The sequence below is a fragment of the Culex pipiens genome, chromosome 3, assembly GCF_016801865.2.
Source record: "Culex pipiens pallens isolate TS chromosome 3, TS_CPP_V2, whole genome shotgun sequence".
In the NCBI taxonomy this organism is placed as follows: Eukaryota; Metazoa; Arthropoda; class Insecta; order Diptera; family Culicidae; genus Culex; species Culex pipiens.
Window position 1 is genome coordinate 67,633,159 of NC_068939.1, and position 18,822 is coordinate 67,651,980.

The following is an 18,822-nucleotide window of genomic DNA, read 5'->3' on the forward strand; positions in this document are numbered from 1 at the left end:
GAACATTTACCACAAAGAACATTAAATAATAAATAAATAAATTAACATATTAAAAATACTAGGGATCTTGTAACTGAACGGTTACAATACCAGAGAAAGGTATTATTACGCATTTCCCTTGTTGTTTACCCATGCTCGGGTTATGTTTTCCGAAGAGAGTACATATTTCGTGAATAGAATTGCAAATCTACACGATTGCAATCATAGATTTTAGTCATAAATCATAAACCGAATTTATTTAATCATTTATACAAAAAATCTAAGCTGCTTTCTATGTAAATTTCATGTTTTCAAATAAATTTCAACGTTATTCAAAATATTTTTGTAAATTTTCACAGTTTCTAACAGCATTTTTCAAAATTGATAAATAAGTTATATTTTGTCTAAGCGAATTAAATTCTTTTTCATTTTTTTTTCTTGTTTTGTGTGCACCTTCGTCAAAGACCAAGAATGTTTACTTTTTAGTCTTTGGTTTGACAGTCTTGGTCTTACAGATTTGGTCTGACAGCCTTATCATGGATTTTTTTCTTTTCTAGGCGAGGGATAGGATACATCACCTTCCTGGGTATGATTTGTTTATTCTTAGTAAGAAAATTTGATTTGTTTTATCAAATTATAATATTTATGCATTGATACCAACAAGTTTAAAATCAGGGGGGGGGGAATTAGTCAAGGGGGAAATGGAACAAAAAAGGTTGAGAAACACTGACCTGGAGATCCTCATGGGGTTCATTTTCCAAATAGTTCACCCTTCAAGAGGAACATATAAAAATTTTTGTGTCTGCACGAGAACCACCCCATCACCGCCGTGCTAATTTAGTCCCTATCATAGCAAGAATCAATTTACAAAGCATATACTTCATTCTCACGGGGTGGTGGTGGCATACAGTCTGGTTAGAACCTGTTGTTGACAAACATTTACTTTTCGTCCTTCGAGCGTGACACACACCACCTCCGATAGTGCAATGCTTTTCGCTACAAAATCGGCAGGGTCCTTGAAAAAGGGCCCCATTTTGGTAGTTCAAGAAGTGAAGGAAGAAAGCCCCATCCCGAATGATTGTACGGCGCACGTGGCCCTGGCACCGATTATCCTGTTTGGGCAACTGTTTTCGCTGATGCCTGTGAGCGGGTATTTTCACCGCACTCCGGACAAGTTGGCGTTCAGGGTCAGAAGTTTGCGCTTTCTGTACTCTTGTGTGACGCTGTTTGGAATAGTATCGATTGTCGTGCTGTTTTTGATGTACTCCATCCGGCGTGGAGTACTCGGGCTGAGCAGTGCCGGTAAGACTAAGGTATTGTAACAGGAGATTCACGATTAATGCTTCTTTTTCTTGAAGCAACTTTCATCTACTACACGGTGATTACTCTGGCACTGATAGAGTTCATGAACCTGGGTAGAAATTGGCACTGGATTGTCGCCTACTGGACGGAACAGGAAAAGCCCTTCCTGTACTACCCGTACAGTACTCGGAAGGGACTCAAGCTGGACAAGCTGGTCAAGTGCGTGGCCTCCGCGGTGATATTCTTCGCCTTTGTCGAGGACATTATGAACTTCATATCGGCGTACAAGCTCAACGAACTCCACATCAAGTACTGTTCCCACAGGGACGACTTCTGGCGGAATTTTTTCCACCGGGAGCATGCCCACATCGTGAAGGTCATTCCGTACCACACGGTCGTCGGAGTGGGCATCGAGCTGATGATGAGGGTGGCCAAGTTCACCTGGCACTACATTGATGTGTTTATCATTTGTGTGTGTCTCTCGTTGGAGAAGCGATTCGGGCAATTTAATAGTAGGATTGAGCGGTTCAAGGGAGTGGATCAACCGCCGGAAGTGTGGCGCGAAATAAGGTTGGATTACTTGCGGTTGAGTGAGCTGGTCAACTTTATGGACGATCGGCTGTCGCGGATCATCCTGATGTCCTGTGCGAACAACATGTTCTTCATTTCGGTGCAGTTGTATAATATTTTTGAGTGAGTTTTAATCCTGGAATATTTTTTTCTGTTTTTGATTGTGTTGTGTTTGTTGTATTTGTTGTATTTGTTGTATTTGTTGTATTTGTTGTATTTGTTGCATTTGTTGTATTTGTTGAATTTGTTGTATTTATTGTATTTGTTGTATTTGTTGTATTTGTTGTATTTGTTGTATTTGTTGTATTTGTTGTATTTGTTGTATTTGTTGTATTTGTTGTATTTGTTGTATTTGTTGTATTTGTTGTATTTGTTGTATTTGTTTTATTTGTTGTATTTGTTTTATATTCCCTACTCGATTATCCGAAGTTTCGATTATCCGAAGTTCGATTATCCGAAATTCGATTATCCGAAGATTTGTTTAAGACTTCCGATAATGAAATATTGAAAAAAAAAGTTTTCGTATTTTTTTTATTTTCTTGCTTTGATGTAAAAATTCGAGTTCTGCTACCTCATTTTAGTCAAAATTGAATGGTTGGTTGCCAATAATATTGAGAAATGATTTTTGTTATACTTCATCACCGCAATTTTTGCCGCCATCTTGGATTAAAAATTCTAAATCAATTTAGAGTAGTCAAGGGGTCATACTTAAGCTCAACAATAAAAAATAAGGAAACGTTTTTTTGTGATTCGATAATCCGATGTGAAATTTTGGCAAGACCTTCGGATAATCGAGTCTGGACTATATTTGTTGCATTTCCGAATCAACTTTTCAATAGGGCTAATCCGTACATGTAAACAAACAGCCTATCTTTTTCTTACTCAACGTGAACTGTAGGATAGACTATTTGTTAACATCTACAGATTCATCCTATTGAAAAGTTAATACGGATTTGCTCATAAAAAACACATGTACAAATCAATTAATTGGAATAAAGGAAATAGCTGAAACCAATCTGGCCACACAGAAAAAATCAATTCTCGTAATCGTGAATTAAGTTCACGAAATTGAGAACTACGAAGGAATTTATTCATGAATATGGTGCATTTGCACTATAAACTTGAATATATTCCTTCGTGTTTCTCACATTCGTGAATTTAATTCATGATTTCGAGAATTGATTTTTTCCGTGCACCTGCCATTACAGACTCAAACCCACCCCGATGACATCGGTCTATTTCTGGTACTCGCTGCTCTTCCTAATGAGCCGCTGCTTCGTCACCCTGTACATATCGGCCTCCATCTACGAAGCCTCACTGAAACCCCTCGAACTGCTGCGGGACTTTTCCACCCTGAACTGGAACCTGGACCTGCAACGTCTGCTGGACCACATCTCGCTCAAGAACATCGCCTTCTCCGGGAAGCGCTTCTTCTACATCACCCGACCGCTGATTTTGGCTGTGAGTTTCGAGCTTGGGTCTTTCAAGAAATGGGTTTGGACTGATTTAACTTTGTTTGTAGATGGCCGGCACGATCGTGACGTACGAGCTGGTTCTGCTGGACCAGGTCTCCAAGGATCAAGATACTACCAAGGATTGCAACTTTTAAGCTCTTTTATTGAAGTCTAAATGTGTGTTTTGGTGTGATTTGGTTTTGACAAAAGGTTTCAACAAAAATACACTCAGTTTTCGACCAGCACCTCGTAGTTCTTCATCGCGACCTCACTGCCTCCGTACGGGATGTACAGCGTCTGGTGGCTCGGGTGAACCTTGCCCGGCGTCAAGCTGCCCATATAGTGCGCCCGGCCAACGTACAGCACCTCACCGCTGGAGGTGCGACCCCCGAGCACGGCGTTCGGCGGAACGGTCCCAAAGCCGGACGGAACCCAGCTGACGTTTCCGTTGCACAGCACCTCGTACGAGTACTTGGGAATTTCCTGCCCGTTGAAGCACACGTACGCGACCTGTTTGCTCGGGATCACCTTGGCCGGCAGCTGGTCACCCTCGTGGTAGCAGCGGCCCACGTAGATCGGCGCGCTGTCGGCATCGTGGCCGGCCAGGATGGCGCCCGGCGGCAGGGGAGCACCGGCCGAGCAGTGTGACCAGTTGGCTGGGGGTGCAAGAATTGTTAGTTTTAAAAGAATTGGATGAATGTTTTTTGGTCTTATTTCATTGGCCGTTGGTCGGAGTTGAAGCAGGAGTCGATGGAATCGTGTCTTTTTTAGGACCTGGTGCCAGAGTCAGCAGAGTCAGCCAGAGTCATAGTCAAATTCAAATGTTGAACAACTTCGTATTGAAGTTGTTGTTGGAGCCGGAGTCGGAGTCGCCAAATTGTCAGAAACCGGAGTCGAAGTAGGAGTTGGAGTCGCTTCAAAAGCTACCCAACTCCACAGTCCTAAGTTTTTTTTAGTCAAATTTGCCAAAAGAGATATTTCTATAAACGATTTTAAAATCGGTGAGTATCAAACTTACATCGCTGCTGTCCCACCAGCACCTCGTAGTGCAAAATGCTCTGCTCGGCCCCTCCAAACGGAATGTACAGACATCCGTGGCTGCGGTGGATCTTTCCCGGCGTCAAACTGCCCTCGTGATGGGCACGCCCAATGTACAGCGGCTCCCCGGTGGTCGTATTACCGCACAACACCGCCCCAGCCGGGACATGTCCGTTGCTGCTGTGCACCCAGGTGAATCCCGTGCCACTTAATACCTGTACCGCAGCAAGATAAGAAAGAAAAAGGTGCAAATCAATATAATCGACCACGCCAGCGAAAATAAACACACTTTAGGCCCCCGGGGAAAGATAACGCTGCAAAGCCCGGGGACTTTTCACCCTTATCAGTTTCAAGTATTATTCATAAATTGATAAAATGCCATCAGCTCACCTCAAAGTGTGACTTGAAAATTTCGCATCCGTTGTGGGACACGTACGCCGCCTGCTTGCTCGGGAGGACCTTGGCCGGAAGTTGGTCTCCCTCGTGGAAGGCACGGCCCACGAAGATCGGCGAACCGTCCTGGTCGTTGCCGGCGTACACTCCGGCCGGGGGGTTGCCCTGATGCGCCGACCATGGCATCCAGTTGTATCCTAGGGTGGGACGGAATTTTCTTATCAAATTGTTACAAATTTTCGGTATCGATGAGTTCAGAAGTTGTGCAAGGTCTCGTTTTTATCAAAACATTTGTAATCGTTTGACAAGGAAAATTTGAAAGTTCATCAATCGCTACACTAAATTAAAAGATTGAAAACGTTACTAAATCTACCTTTAGGTATTTGCTAGCTTCGTCATTTTTTTATGAATTTTAATTTGAAAATAATACCGATATCTCTTGGCAGTGTTCCCAAAACATTTTTTTCTAATCTATCTAATTACATGACATAATACTAAAAAACAATTGAAGCAGTTATATTTCATGACATCATCCAGATCTTCAAAAACTCACAAAAAACACGTCCAATCAATTTTCCTAGTTAATTTCTAGATTAATTGTTACTCCAAACTCAGATACTACAAACTGTAGATAGAGTTCCCAGATCTCCGAAATCTTTTACTCTTCTAATAGACGATTATTACTCATTACTAAACATTTCAAAAAACCCACAGCCTTTTCGTTGTTATCATCTAAACTAGGTTCGTTGCAGCAGCAACTATCCTCCTCCCTCATTATTCATCACAAAAAGAACAAAACACTTGTTTAAACTCTTCACAAAACACCCAGCACTTGGTACCGATAGACAGCAGTGACTCACCTGCGTTCATTTTTTGACTAGAAAGCTAATAACTTGGAAAACTCAGCAAAAGCCGTGCTGTTTCTGCGTACTTTAGATCGTTACTTGACGCCGGTTTCAGCGGTACTGCCAGTTGGTCCGTAAATAAGGCCGCATTTTGTTATCAATTTTGTTAGTTACTACTGCCAAATACTACGCAGTGTTAGTGGGCCTGGAACTGATAAACGGCTTGGTGATGTTTTGATAATGACTTATAGATGAATCTCATTTAGTTAAACCATTCTCAATTGCAAACTTTATTTTGGATTTAGATTTTTTTCTCATTTACATACATTTACCAAAAATATTTTTAAATTAAGGCAGACAATAACTTAAAAATAAAAATCGATCACAATTTCAATACAATTACTCGTATTCAAAACTGGAAATTAAACATTTCAAAGAAAGTTTAGCTCTTATCATCACCTGAATAACATGGGCAAATTGTTTTCCTTATCGTTCCACACCACATAACGTGTATGATTCACTTCTTTCATAATTGATACAAATACTAAAATCCTCCCAACAGATGAAAGATAAGTAATTAGTGGTGTCACCAATACATTCCATTGAAATGTGATTTCCAAAAGGGCCTGAGCGAATCATTGAACATAATTTCCAGTTTGAAACAATTTAGTCATCATACTTTTCTAACAGAAAAGCCACTGTTCAATAAAACTGCATTACCTCATTAATAATAGGGCAGTCCAGATTTAAATTTCAGATTCAAGCAAACTCATTTATTATTCTCGAGAAACGGTTTTATATGTATAAGAGAGAAGGGAAATACATACTCAATACTCTTTGTATAAACATTAGGATGTAACAAAATGATGGAATAATGTGGGCATTTATGGCACGATCCCCTTGGTGTACTGAGCTTGAATCCCAAATATGAGCTTGATTGGTTGCGATAGGACCTGGCGCTTTGACTTTGAGGTTTCAATGGGATTTAACTCGTAAAATCGTTGCCTTTTGATTTTTGCCAGTTTTGACCTCTTAACAATTTTTGCATGTTTCATCTAGCTCATATTTGAGATTCAAGCTCAGTACACCTAGGGGATCATGCCATGAAATTCCCACAAAAATTACCCATTTTGTTACATCTTAATAAACATTCATAATTTCAGCAGGTTGACCTTAATAAAATAGTTAAAAAAAATCATGGTAATATAACATCTAGGGAGGGGTATATCTTTTATGTCAAAAACTGTGCAATTTTACCTCAAAAAATGTGTAATTTTGCCACTTTTCTGATGTAATGGCACTTTTTCAGTCTAAGTTGTGGTAAAATTACATCATAAAAGTGGTAATTTACACATTTTTTACTTTGTAGTACATTACAAATAGTTGACAACTGTTATATTGATTCTTGCATTATAAGCGGTGTATGCACTTCAGAAGGAATCGGTCAAGAAAAATTTCAAATGGGCAGCAGCGGCAGTGGAAGCAAGCCAGAGAGGGTGAAGAAAAGCCCCAAGAAAACGCTCCCTCTCCTTTGCTCTGCTGTTCGTAAAGCTGTTTCTTGACCCCTTTCCTTTCGATCTCCATACTAGCCTATAACTTGGATTTTGCCCCCACTTTTCTCTCGCACTTTTGACAACAAAAATTCAAAAATCTAGGCAACCACTCGTTGTTTATTTACATTTCCAGTCGCAGTTTCCACCAAACTGAACTATCGCACTTCAAAATTGCGAGTGACAGCTAAAAACAAGTGATAATCCTCGGCTCTCTATGATCATTTTTGAGGAAATTTTTAATTTTCAAGCCAGTTTGACAAGTCGCAATAGTGCGATCAGTAGCAATAATTTAGTGCGATGTCCAAGTTAGTGAGAATTGCGCAATATCAATTAAGTTTATTTTTTGTTTATTTTTAAGAAAGTTAGCCCTCTACTGTCAAACTAATTTTTGATTTTTTGCCTTTCTTACTAAAGAGCAAACCCTATAGCTTTTGGCTCCGACTCAAAATCAAGCTTCTTTATCAAATCATTTCATTCGAAAAATCAGCAAAAAATCATGGACGATCGATTTTCGACGCCTAGTCGACAAGTTGTTAAGTTGAGCTTCATATGCAGACGCGAGTAATGCTGGGGCGTATAGAGTTTTGATACTACAGTCGACTCTCTGGCTGTCGATCTTCTCGATATCAATAATTCCCCATCTATCGATGAATTCTTCAGTCCCTTCAATCTGCATACTTCAATTATCTTCATTCCTCGATATTTTCCCTTGCTTGAAGGATCTCTTCCTCGACGGTCCCTTGGATTCTTTTTGCTTTAAAAATCTCTTCCGGTTGTCAATAATTTCACTTTCTCATGGCTTGCACAGACATTTTTCTTGGTGAAACGTAGCTTTGATGGGTGTTTGACATTAGTTTGTTTTTGTTTGATGGACGTTGCCATGATTCTCTCCCATAGCTGGGTATCAAAAAAAATATTTTTGCAATTCCGTCGTGAAACTACGTACTTTTCCTGTCATTCTTGAACGACGAAATAGCCTACTTTTCTGTACCAAAAATAACAGAATCGAATAGCAACACTTTTCAAAATAAATGCTGAAAAGTTCTACTTTTCAGCACTGAAATGGGTGCTGAAAAGTTGAACTTTTCAGCACTTGTTTCGAAAAGTAACGCTTTTCAACATTTTTTTTATTTAAACGATTTATTGACAAAATACACGAAAATTTGACTTAAAATTTCACTCAATGGGTGTTTTTCGGAATTGCAAAAAATGTTGTATGGAACTCGTTGCAAAACTTGATTTTTTCAGCACTCTTCGTATTTATCCAACTCGGTGAACCTCGTTGGATAAATGTACGACTCGTGCTGAAAAAATCCTCTTTTTGCAACTTGTTGCATAAACTACTATTTCAATCGAGTCTTCATTTTGCATCGTTCTGTAAACTGATGATTCTCTTCCTCGACGGTCCCTTGGATATTGACAACCAGAGAGTCGACTGTAGATAACTGTCACTTAATGAACGAACTGTCACTTTTTACACGGCGCTCACGCACACTTTCAAAACACACGTTTGGTAGTGTGTGTGAAACTCGTGTAAAAGGGGTGTCATACTAAAAAGTGACCCCGTTCGTTTGACAACAGCTGGTGTCACACCAACTGTTTGAGTGTATATGGATCATTCCGGGTCAACTAAGTACCCTTTTGGACTCGACCTTGCCCTATTTGAACCAAACTTGGAGGGAACGTTCATCTATTGATAGTAGACAGTTTGGTGCCGATTGGACCATCCCTCCTTCTTTGGCCCGCCCACGTTTTTGACGATTTTCTATTTTTTTTTTTAAATTATTTTACTCGTAACTTTTTTTTAAACTATTACATCAAAAGACTTTCTTCTGGTTGCATTTTATAGAAAACAAGCCTTACCCGCCAAACTTCGTCTTGACTTTTTTTTTCTTGACGTTTTTAGTTTGTTTGCTTATTCAGCCTTCTGTGATCAAAATTTGATTTTACGTAAATTTTTCCATACAATCTGCAGATGCTCCGGAATCGGTTCCAGAGTGGCCAAAGTGTCAATTGTTTTACACGAACCCAACGCAACAAAGAGCACCTCGATCCGACGCTCCGTATTGAACTGATTCGCGTTCGAAAATAACCGTCGAAATTTTTTATATATATAGATTATCCTAGGAAATCATTAAAAATAAAATTTCAACCCATATGGATACTGAAGAGTTGTAATTAAAATTGTATTTTTATGGTCTTATTTTATGAAAACTTATTAAAAATCATGCTTAATTTCCACAACTATAAACAAGAATCTCAAACTCCGCTTCCACATTCATCTCAGTCCCCTTGACAAATCGCAACTTCTTCTCCGCCTCCAGCACCGTCCCCGGAATAATCCCCGTCCGGCAGTGGCACCTTCCGATGAAAACCTTCCCTCCGTGCCGATCCCGGCCACACTCTACGGCTTCCGTTGGAATCGATCCCTCAAACTTCACCCACCCAACCTCGGCATCGCACAGTGCCTCGTACGATAGTTTGGGAATAACTTTGCCCCCTTCATCGGTCGTATCGCAGATCTCTCTGCTGGGGATGACTTTCCCCACGAAGCGATTGCCATCGTGCTGAACACGTCCAACGTAGATTGGACACCCGTTGAAGTCCTTCCCGGCAAGGATGGCCCCCTTCGGAGCTGGTTGTTCCCGTTTCGTGTGGATCCAATTTACTGCAAGTAAGTACAAGTACTTTTAATACTCGAGAAATACTTTAGAGGAAACTTTTATAACTTACGATTCCTGTTCAAAACTTTAAAGTCATTATCAATCAATATCTCGAAATCGGTGATGCGAATTTCATTCCAACCAAACGGTATGTACAGAACCTTCTCGCCGGACAGTACCCGTCCCGACGTCAAACTTCCCAAGTGACTACCTCTGCCTATGTGAACAACTTCACCGGAAATCAACCGACCACACACCACGGCATTCGCTGGAATGGTTCCTCGGAATCGTACCCACTCAACATTCCCGTGGCAAAGGGCTTCGTACGAAATCATCTCGATCTCCTCGCCATTGTACTGGCTGTAGCAGAGCTGCTTGCGGGGTATCACCTTGGCCGGAAGTTGGTTCCCTTCGTACATCACCCGTCCCACGTAGATCGGCGACCGGTCACTGTCGTACCCGGCCAGGACGGCTCCCTCGGGTGGGTCTTGGTAGTTTTTACGCGGTAGCCAGGTTACTGGAAAAGATTTGGCGTTTTATAAGTACATATTTTAAATTATAATTTTGATTTACTTACACTTTTTAACAGATAACTCTTCATTTAGCTGATCATTCCCTTTATTACGATTGTAGATTAAAATTTCAAACTCGTCAATTTCCACCTCATTCCACCCGAAAGGGATGTAAAGCATCTTCGAAGACTGTAAAACTTTTCCGGGCGTCAGGCTTCCCATATAGCTTCCTCTACCAATGAATACATGCCCTCCATTCGTCAACCGTCCACAGCTCACAGCTTCTTTCGGAATTCTTCCCCGAAACGGAACCCACGATACTTGAGCACTGCACAACGCTTCATAGTGTGACTTCCCAATTTCCTGCCCATCGTGCTGTGTATGAGCCATTTTCTTTTCCGGAATAATTTTCGCCGGAATCGTGTTCCCCTCATGATTCATGCGTCCCACGTAAATCACTGTTCCGTCACTGTCATGACCGGCTCGGACAGCACCGGCAGGAACAGGTCCGTTACTAGCTGCCTGTACCCACTGACCTCGATCATCAATTCGTTGCGAACCAACTATTGACTGATGATCGTGAACTAAAACATCGTCCGAAATGTAGCTCGTCACCCCTTTTTCAGTAGAGATGAACAAACATCCTTCGGCTGGATCAATCCTGCCCGGGATTAGCCCTTCTCCATGATGTACCCGGCCAATATACAGTGCGGTGCCCTCCGATGACTTCTGACACGATACAGCATTGCTAGGAATGTGACCTTTGGCGCTTCGAATCCAGCGAAAACCAGAACCACACAAAATCTGTCAGAAAATGAACTCTATTTTTTTGCTCTCAATCCTTCAACATGAAAAAAAAACACAAACCTCAAAATCACGCACGAAAATATTCGCTCCATCGACCGTCATATGGGCGGATTGTTTTTCCGGTACAATCTTCACCGGGAACGTGCACCCGTTGTAGTCTGCTCGGCCAACGTAAATTGGCGTTCCTTCAGGTTCATGACCCACCGACAAGGCAAGCGGGGGAAGTCCACCGGACACCGTGCTGGGAATCCACTCGAATTCTGGAATTCAATGTATCAAAACTTGGACTAGAGACTAAAACAACTAACCTTGTGGAATGATCATGGCTCGATCAACCTGTGGACATCTTCCGATGCAATTCATGCGCTCGACACACTCCATTTTTCAAGCTTAAAAATGTTTGCTTTGCTTATCAATCGGCTAATAGGCCAACACTTAGGTTGTTCCTTCACAGGTTCTCAATACAAAACTGCTGGATTTGCTGAAAGCGCTTCACTTAAATATAGAAGTCGGCACATGTATGCTTTTCTCAGCTTTTTGTCCAACTAGCAGTTAGGGTAAAATGGTCCATATTTCAAATTTTCAAAGGAATTTCGAATTTCACTCCTTTTATACGATCAAGCCATGGAATACTTAAGCAATGTTCCTCAAGTAGGGACGCGTATTATCAATATACAAAGCATAGGTAATGTTTTATACAGTTACCCTACCATTACCACCAATGAACAACCGCCGAAAATATCGCATCTGGGAAACCCGCTACAGATGCTGCCAATCGGTGAGAAACGCGTTTAAATATAGTGTGTTTTAGATATGACTGATGCCGGTAAAACCTGTAATTGATTTCATGTTGTGCAATAAGAAATGATTGCATAACATTTAAAAAAAAAGAGAGTCAATTTTATCATAAATTGGTTTTGATTTTCGATATCGGATATATTACAAACGTACCTAAGATTTCACATCAAGCGTGACAACAATCAATGACAGTTTTTATCATGGACCCGATCGTTGAATGTTGACTGAGTGCGTCTGTCGTGATCGTCATTATGCAGTCAGTGAACGCACACGAAGTTGAAACGAATGAATGCCGATCTCGACACTCAAGCACACTTGCTTGTGCGTGCTTGTGTAGTGCTGCGTGATGGGAAAAAAGATCGGAGTTGTTAAATGGATAGATTTTCTTGAAATAATTCGTTGGCGTCGAACTGTCAAAAATTGATCGCGGTAGATCGCGTTTTTTGTGTGATCAATGTTGTAGATGCGTTGGTGGATTTTTGGACTGTTCGAATTGTTTAAAGGAAATCTACCACGATCTACCAATCTTTTTAACAATACGGCTCGGAATTTCGGTAGAGCTCAAGCGAACTTTTTTGCCCGAATGAGAGAGTGGTGAGAGTCACATGGCTGTGTATATGAGTGATCTTGCGTTGCGCTCATTCGTTCATGTCTAAAGTTTTTTTTTTTTAGTAGGTCCTATAAACAAATGAAAGACAATAGTTTATAAGACCTTTTAAAAAAAAATCTAGATGTGTGAACGAACGAAAGCAAAATGTCAATCTCAGGTTGACAAAGTGAAGACGAATGAAGGGTTCAGTCACATCTCACAAAAAAATGTCGTAAAATTAAGTAGAAAATTGATTTTTCGAAAAATGGTGCCATACTGGTTTCGAGAAAAGCTGTTGCAAATGGAAAGGGCCAACTATTGTCTTGGTCGAAAGTTAAGGTGTTTTCTGAAAATCTAACTTCTCAGGAAGATTTTGAGGATTTATTCAGAGTTGTTGGGCTTGTCAATTCAAGCAACATTGTCGAAATTTTATGAAATCAATTGAACAAGCCTAAAAAAATCAAATGTTTTTACGTAGCAATTCAAGGGTAAGTTTCAGAGAAAACCGATGGTAGAATTTGTTGAAATAATTCGTTAGCATCAAACTCTAAAAATTCTACCAAATTGATGTTTTTTTTTTTTTTTTTCATTCATTCAACCTAATAAATTACTTCGATGAAAATAATTTTCATAGCAAAATAGTAGTTAAGTAGTTTAATATAAACAAAAATGTTGATATTTAAACATAAGGGGTTTGCTTATAAACATCACGAGTTTTTTTTTTTTTTTTTGAAAAAGTTACTTTTTGCGTTTCTCTTTGTTTTGTTGTCCGTGTCTGTCGCGGGTGACCATGAATGGCCATGATCAACGACGACCAACTTTTTCAAAACTTTTTTTCGTAAAATCACGATAACTCGTGATGTTTATAAGCAAACCCCTTATGTTGATATAAAAAATTGTGATTGTCTGCTCTACAACTTTGTAGAACATTGCTACATTCTAAAAGATAACCCTGCAAAGTTGGAGAAAACGCGAAATTTTAAAATGAAATTTTTTGTTCTAGATGAAAAAATACCCTTCTGGGTTAAAGTAGATTCGAAAGGTACATGAGCGATTCTCTGAGATTTCGGTTATTCGATTTTTTTGTATTTTTTAATCCGGCTGAAACCTTTTTGGTGCCTTCGGTATGCCCAAAGAAGCCATTTTGCATCATTAGTTTGTCCATATTATTTTCCATACAAATTTGGCAGCTGTCCATACAAAAATGATATGTGAAAATTCAAAAATCTGTATCTTTTGAAGGAATTTTTTGATCGATTTGGTGTCTTCGGCAATGTTGTAGGTATGGATATGAATGTGGCTTTTTTCGACTGTGTTTGTTAATTTGAGATGGATTTTCGGCTTGCAGTCGTTGGAAGCAGCTCAAACACTTATTTGTGTACTTTATCCGACGTTTCGATTTTTATTAAATCATCTTCAGGGAAACTAGAAATTTGGTTTTTGGTTTTTCCGTTAATTTTTGTGTGTTTTTGTGTATTTGTATGTGTACTTACTCGTACGTAGGTGTTCGGTTGTCTTGGTTCAGTTTTGTAAAATTTGTAAAATGTCGGTTTTGTGGCGTCGAGAAAACTATGAAAATTGAATGTTTGTTCATTGGTCGATATTTTTGATCGGGAGTGTGTGGATTCGTATTGTGGAGACTTACTGCATTGGTTTGGTAATGATTTTGGGGATTCTCTTTTTCGCCTAGATGTCGTTTCTAACTGTTTTTGGTCGTTATTGTTCGGAGCTCTATCGTGTGCACTTTTATCTTGTTCACTTTGATTGTGTGTTTGTGTGTTTTGGGGAATTGGAAAGGGACTCGTCTAATTTTCTGTTGGGTTACAGTTGACAGTGACATTGTTGTCATGTCTGTGTTTGTTATGAAATTTTAGGTTGTTTATAATGCCAGCATAAATGGGATTTAACTGTTCTGTGTCTGTACGTTTGTTAACTGTGTTTGGTGTAATTGAAATGTGAAGCATTTCGAGGATGGGCAAGGCTGATTCTATGTTGTGTCGGTCTAGAATTTTTGTGTTTTCAAAAGAAAATGTGTGGTTTTGTTGGATGCAATGGTTCAGCAGTGCTGTGCGTTCGCTAAGTGTTGTTAGTTGGGGGTCATCTTGGGGGATACCTGTTTGTCGTAGTCGTTCCAGTGTGTTGAGTGTTGATTTGTGGCCTGATATCCTGGTTCGGAGTTTGTTTGTTGTCATTCCTATGTATTGTTGGTTGCAGTCGGTGCAGGGTATGCTGTAGATAACATTTTTGTGGTCCTCCTTGTGGGTGGTGTCCTTCATTTGTGTGAACATTGTTTTGGTTGTTTTGATGTTCCTTGTGGCCAGTTTTATGTGTGGGTAGTCCTTTTTCAGCTGCTTTTTGACTTGTTCAGTCAGTGTTGGGATGTATGCTATGCTACGGTAGGTATGTTGCAGATGTTGTGTGGGTGTAGTCTGGTCATTCTGGACTGGATCAACAGGGGGGTTGATACGGCGAGTGTTTCTGTGGTTGATAAGCCGGTTGCGGAGAGCTCGGGGGTAATTGTTGATTTTCAGCTGGTTGTCCATTATTTTCACCTTCTGCTGGTCGGACAGGTTTGTAGAGAAGGTGTTGATCCGGTTGATTAGATTGGTGGCAGTGTTGAGTTTTTGGTTCAAGGGGTGGAGCGAGTGAAAGTCGAGGAACCGACCACTCGCGATGGGCTTTTGGTACCATTCTGTCCTGATGGTTTGGGTTTCAGTGCGAACTAGCAGCATGTCGAGATATGGTAGTCGGTAGTTGTTTTCTAGTTCGTAGGTGAATTGAAGATGTTCGTTGTACGAATTGAACACCTCCATCACGTGGTCCAGCTTGTCTGGGGGAATGGCCGTAACGATGTCGTCTACGTATTTTTTGAGGAAAGGTAGTTGGAAGTCCAGTTTATGGACGACAGATACTAGGAGGTTTTCCATCACTAGGTCTGCTACCGTGGAGGACAATGGGTTTCCCATGGCCGTGCCGAAGATCTGCTGGTAATGCTGCTCATTGAACTTGAAATAGCTCGCGTCGATGCAGAACTCGATCATCTCTAAGAAAAGGTCGAGATTGATGTTGTTGGCATGCTTCTTGATCCCCTCCCACCCATATATGACGTCATGGACGACTAGTAGCTTGGGTACACATGTGAAGAGCGAGACTACATCAAGTGAGATCAACACGTGTCCAGGTGGTAGTGTGACAGTGTTGATAAACTCACAGAATTCGAAAGAATCCTTGACGTTGTACTGGCTGTTGATCGATTTGCGGATCATCTGTCCAATGTACTTAGACAGGTTGTAAGATGGCGCTGTTATGTTGGGAACCACTGGTCTTAAGGGCAGTCCCTGTTTGTGCGCCTTTGGTTGACCGTATATCCTCGGGCATAACGCGCTGTTGGTTTTCAATTTGTACGTAGTTCTCAAGTCGATCAGCTTCAGTGTGTGTAGACGTTGTACGAGATTGTTGTTTAGTTTCTGGAAACGCGAGGTGGGGTCACGTGTTATGGGCTGGTATGTTTGGTCGTCCTTCAGGAGATCTAGCATTTTCTGTTTGTACTCCTCGCTGTTCATGATGAACATTCAATTCAAACATTCAATTTTCATAGTTTTCTCGACGCCACAAAACCGACATTTTACAAATTTTACAAAACTGTACCAAGACAACCGAACACCTACGTACGAGTAAGTACACATACAAATACACAAAAACACACAAAAATTAACGGAAAAACCAAAAACCAAATTTCTAGTTTCCCTGAAGATGATTTAATAAAAATCGAAACGTCGGATAAAGTACACAAATAAGTGTTTGAGCTGCTTCCAACGACTGCAAGCCGAAAATCCATCTCAAAAGGTATGGATATGGACTACACTGAAAAAAAATGATACACGGTAAAAAAAATTTGGTGATTTTTAATTTAACTTTTTGTCACTAAAACTTGATTTGCAAAAAAACACTATTTTTTTTTTTTTTTTTTTTTTATATGTTTTAGAGGGCATAAAATGCCAACATTTCAGAAATTTCCAGAATGGGCAAAAAATCTTTGACCGAGTTATGATTTTTTGAATCAATACTGATTTTTTCAAAAAATCGAATATTGGTCGCAAAAATTTTTCAACTTCATTTTTCGATGTAAAATTGTTAAAAACAATATTTTCAAAAAAATTAAATCAAGGCTTACATTTAAAATGGGCGTAATATTTAACGTTTAGCCCGTTTGAAAAGTAAGTCTTGATTTTAAATTTTTGAAAATATTTTTTTCGAAAATATCAGAAAATTTTACGAATGTTTCATGTTTTAACATTGTAAATCGGACCTGTAGTTGCTGAGATATTTATCGACATTCGAAAATGGTGGGTTGTTTGGGTAAGACTTAGAAAACATCAATTTTCCTGTTTTTTTAACCTTTGCATTGCAATATCTCAGCAACTATGGGTCGTATCAACAAAGTTCAATGAAGCAAAATATAGAGAATTTTCTCAGCTTTTCAAAATTATTTTTTTCAAAGGTGGGCAAACATGGGCACTAATTTAAAAAAAAAATGAAAAACTGCGACTATTTTCAAAAAAGTTACCTAAAAATGGTTATAACTTCAAAATGGTGCACTTTATCAAAAATTCACTACAGTACTTTTTGATTGCAAATTCGATTTTACATCGAAAAATGAAGTTGAAAAATTCTGGAAATTTCTGAAAAGTTGGCATTTTATGTCCTCTAAAACATATCAAAAAATAAAAAAAAAATAAAAATAGTGTTTTTTTGCAAATCAAGTTTAAGTGACAAAAAGTTAAATTGAAAATCACCAAATTTTTTTTACCGTGCATCATTTTTTTTCAGTGTAGTCTTTATCCATACCTACAACTTTGCCCAAGACACCAAATCGATCAAAAAATTCCTTCAAAAGATACAGATTTTTGAATTTTCACATATCATTTTTGTATGGACAGCTGCCAAATTTGTATGGAAAATTATATGGACAAACTAATGATGCAAAATGGCTTCTTTGGGCATACCGAAGGCACCAAAAAAGTTTCAGCCGGATTAAAAAATACAAAAAATAAAATTAAAGAAAAAAGACCGATTCCGTAGAGAACTGCTCACATGGGTAATTCTCTACCAACTCACACGAAATCGGGAAAAGTTGCCCCGACCCCTCTTCGATTTGCGTGAAACTTTGTCCTTAGGGGTAACTTTTATCCCTGATCACGAATCCGAGGTCCGTTTTTTGATATCGCGCGATACGACTTCTTCCATTTTTGATCATGCGAAAAAAGAGGTGTTTTTCAATAATTTGCTGCCTGAAACGGTGATGAGATAGAAATTTGGTGTCAAAGGGACTTTTATGTAAAATTAGACGATTTGATGGCTTACTTAGAATTCTGAAAAAACGTATTTTTCATCGAAAAAAAAAACACTAAAAAAGTTTAAAAAATTCTCCCATTTTCCGTTACTCGACTGTACAAATTTTTGGAACATGTCTTTTATGGGAAATTTGATGTACTTTTCGAATTTACATTGACTCAGAAGGGTATTTTTTCATTTAGAACAAAATTTTTCATTTTAGAATTTCATGAGCATGAGCATGAGCATGAGAGACCACCCATGGTTGCCCCTCCGTTGCTGAACAGAACCGTAATATCCTTTCAGCACTACTGATTATATGCTTCGACGATCTAGTGGTGTTTCCCTTATCAACAGCATGTATGAATGCGCTGAAAAGATAAAACACCATGATTGCTAAAGCTAGATCAGTTGCGAATAGGTAACAGTCATTGGCCACCAACGGCGCCCGCCATGTCAGTTTGTAGATCTCGATTTTAAGGGACGGGAATGTTAGTTAGCGCAGGTTGCTACTAGGGCAGCTGATTTACTCTGTGCTTACACCCCACAAGCGCCAGGAACCTGAAAATTTGTTAGTAGGATAGGGTGTTTGGTCAGGATTCATCATAGAAGATGATGATGCGACCCAAAATCATAGTGTTTGTTGAAAGGTATTATGTTTTATTCTCAAGGCAAGCAATCGGATGCTGCGGATGAGACATTTCCCGTTTATCGGCTGTTAACTTTTAATTGAAATGGATTTATCTTAGACAGCCGGCTGTGGAAAGATAGAACCCAAATTATTTGTAATTAAATGATGAAGGATTTAACTGTCTGACTTTTTAATTGAGATGTTTTTACGAGTTTTACATGATTCATGTTTAGTGGGGTACTGATTAACGAAGCGAACGACGAGTTACGATGTTTATCGAGCTGAAATGGTATGATAAGGTTTTGTTGTTATTGCACACCGACGACGAACGCGAAAAAACCCTGCGACCCGACC

At 39.6% G+C, this 18,822-nt stretch overlaps 3 protein-coding genes across 4 annotated transcripts; 1 reads left to right on the forward strand and 2 right to left on the reverse strand.

Moving 5' to 3' along the window:
* The first annotated feature begins 373 nt into the window (after positions 1-373).
* Positions 374-3,548, forward strand: LOC120420911 (gustatory receptor for sugar taste 64a-like). Of its 2 annotated transcripts, XM_039584037.2 has the most exons (4): positions 374-1,281; positions 1,338-1,974; positions 3,060-3,312; positions 3,374-3,548. In XM_039584037.2, the coding sequence occupies exons 1-4, from the start codon at positions 966-968 to the stop codon at positions 3,458-3,460; spliced, it is 1,293 nt and encodes a 430-aa protein (XP_039439971.1). In that variant the 5' UTR covers positions 374-965; the 3' UTR covers positions 3,461-3,548. The 2 variants fall into 2 exon arrangements, with proteins under 2 accessions (XP_039439971.1, XP_039439970.1); XM_039584036.2 differs by having other exon boundaries at positions 686-1,281; positions 3,060-3,548.
* On the reverse strand, positions 3,448-11,549 carry LOC120420910 (uncharacterized). The gene is made up of 9 exons (XM_039584035.2): positions 11,425-11,549; positions 11,177-11,376; positions 10,375-11,113; positions 9,868-10,314; positions 9,377-9,802; positions 5,985-5,996; positions 4,734-4,933; positions 4,324-4,558; positions 3,448-3,961 (listed from the first exon to the last, which is right to left on the reverse strand). Exons 1-9 carry the CDS (start codon positions 11,495-11,497, stop codon positions 3,534-3,536), a joined length of 2,760 nt encoding a protein of 919 aa, XP_039439969.2. The 5' UTR covers positions 11,498-11,549; the 3' UTR covers positions 3,448-3,533.
* Positions 11,550-14,951: 3,402 nt separating this feature from the next.
* Positions 14,952-16,066, reverse strand: LOC120420917 (uncharacterized). Its single transcript, XM_052709903.1, has 2 exons — positions 15,056-16,066; positions 14,952-14,981 (listed from the first exon to the last, which is right to left on the reverse strand). Exons 1-2 carry the CDS (start codon positions 16,064-16,066, stop codon positions 14,952-14,954), a joined length of 1,041 nt encoding a protein of 346 aa, XP_052565863.1.
* Positions 16,067-18,822: the final 2,756 nt, after the last annotated feature.

Excerpts from the sequence above, each read along its gene's own strand:
- LOC120420911 (XM_039584036.2), top strand. The coding sequence starts at position 966 with ATGCTTTTCGCTACAAAATCGGCAGGGTCCTTGAAAAAGGGCCCCATT. Across the intron at positions 1,282-1,337 it reads ACTCGGGCTGAGCAGTGCCG|CAACTTTCATCTACTACACG; the intron begins GTAAGACTAAGG and ends TTTTTCTTGAAG. Across the intron at positions 1,975-3,059 it reads CAGTTGTATAATATTTTTGA|ACTCAAACCCACCCCGATGA; the intron begins GTGAGTTTTAAT and ends CTGCCATTACAG.
- LOC120420910 (XM_039584035.2), bottom strand. The coding sequence starts at position 11,497 with ATGGAGTGTGTCGAGCGCATGAATTGCATCGGAAGATGTCCACAGGTT. Across the intron at positions 4,559-4,733 it reads TTTTCAAGTCACACTTTGAG|GTATTAAGTGGCACGGGATT; the intron begins GTGAGCTGATGG and ends GCTGCGGTACAG. Across the intron at positions 3,962-4,323 it reads GCTGGTGGGACAGCAGCGAT|CCAACTGGTCACACTGCTCG; the intron begins GTAAGTTTGATA and ends TTGCACCCCCAG.
- LOC120420917 (XM_052709903.1), bottom strand. The coding sequence starts at position 16,066 with ATGAACAGCGAGGAGTACAAACAGAAAATGCTAGATCTCCTGAAGGAC. Across the intron at positions 14,982-15,055 it reads ACCTGTCCGACCAGCAGAAG|AAACACTCGCCGTATCAACC; the intron begins GTGAAAATAATG and ends TATCAACCACAG.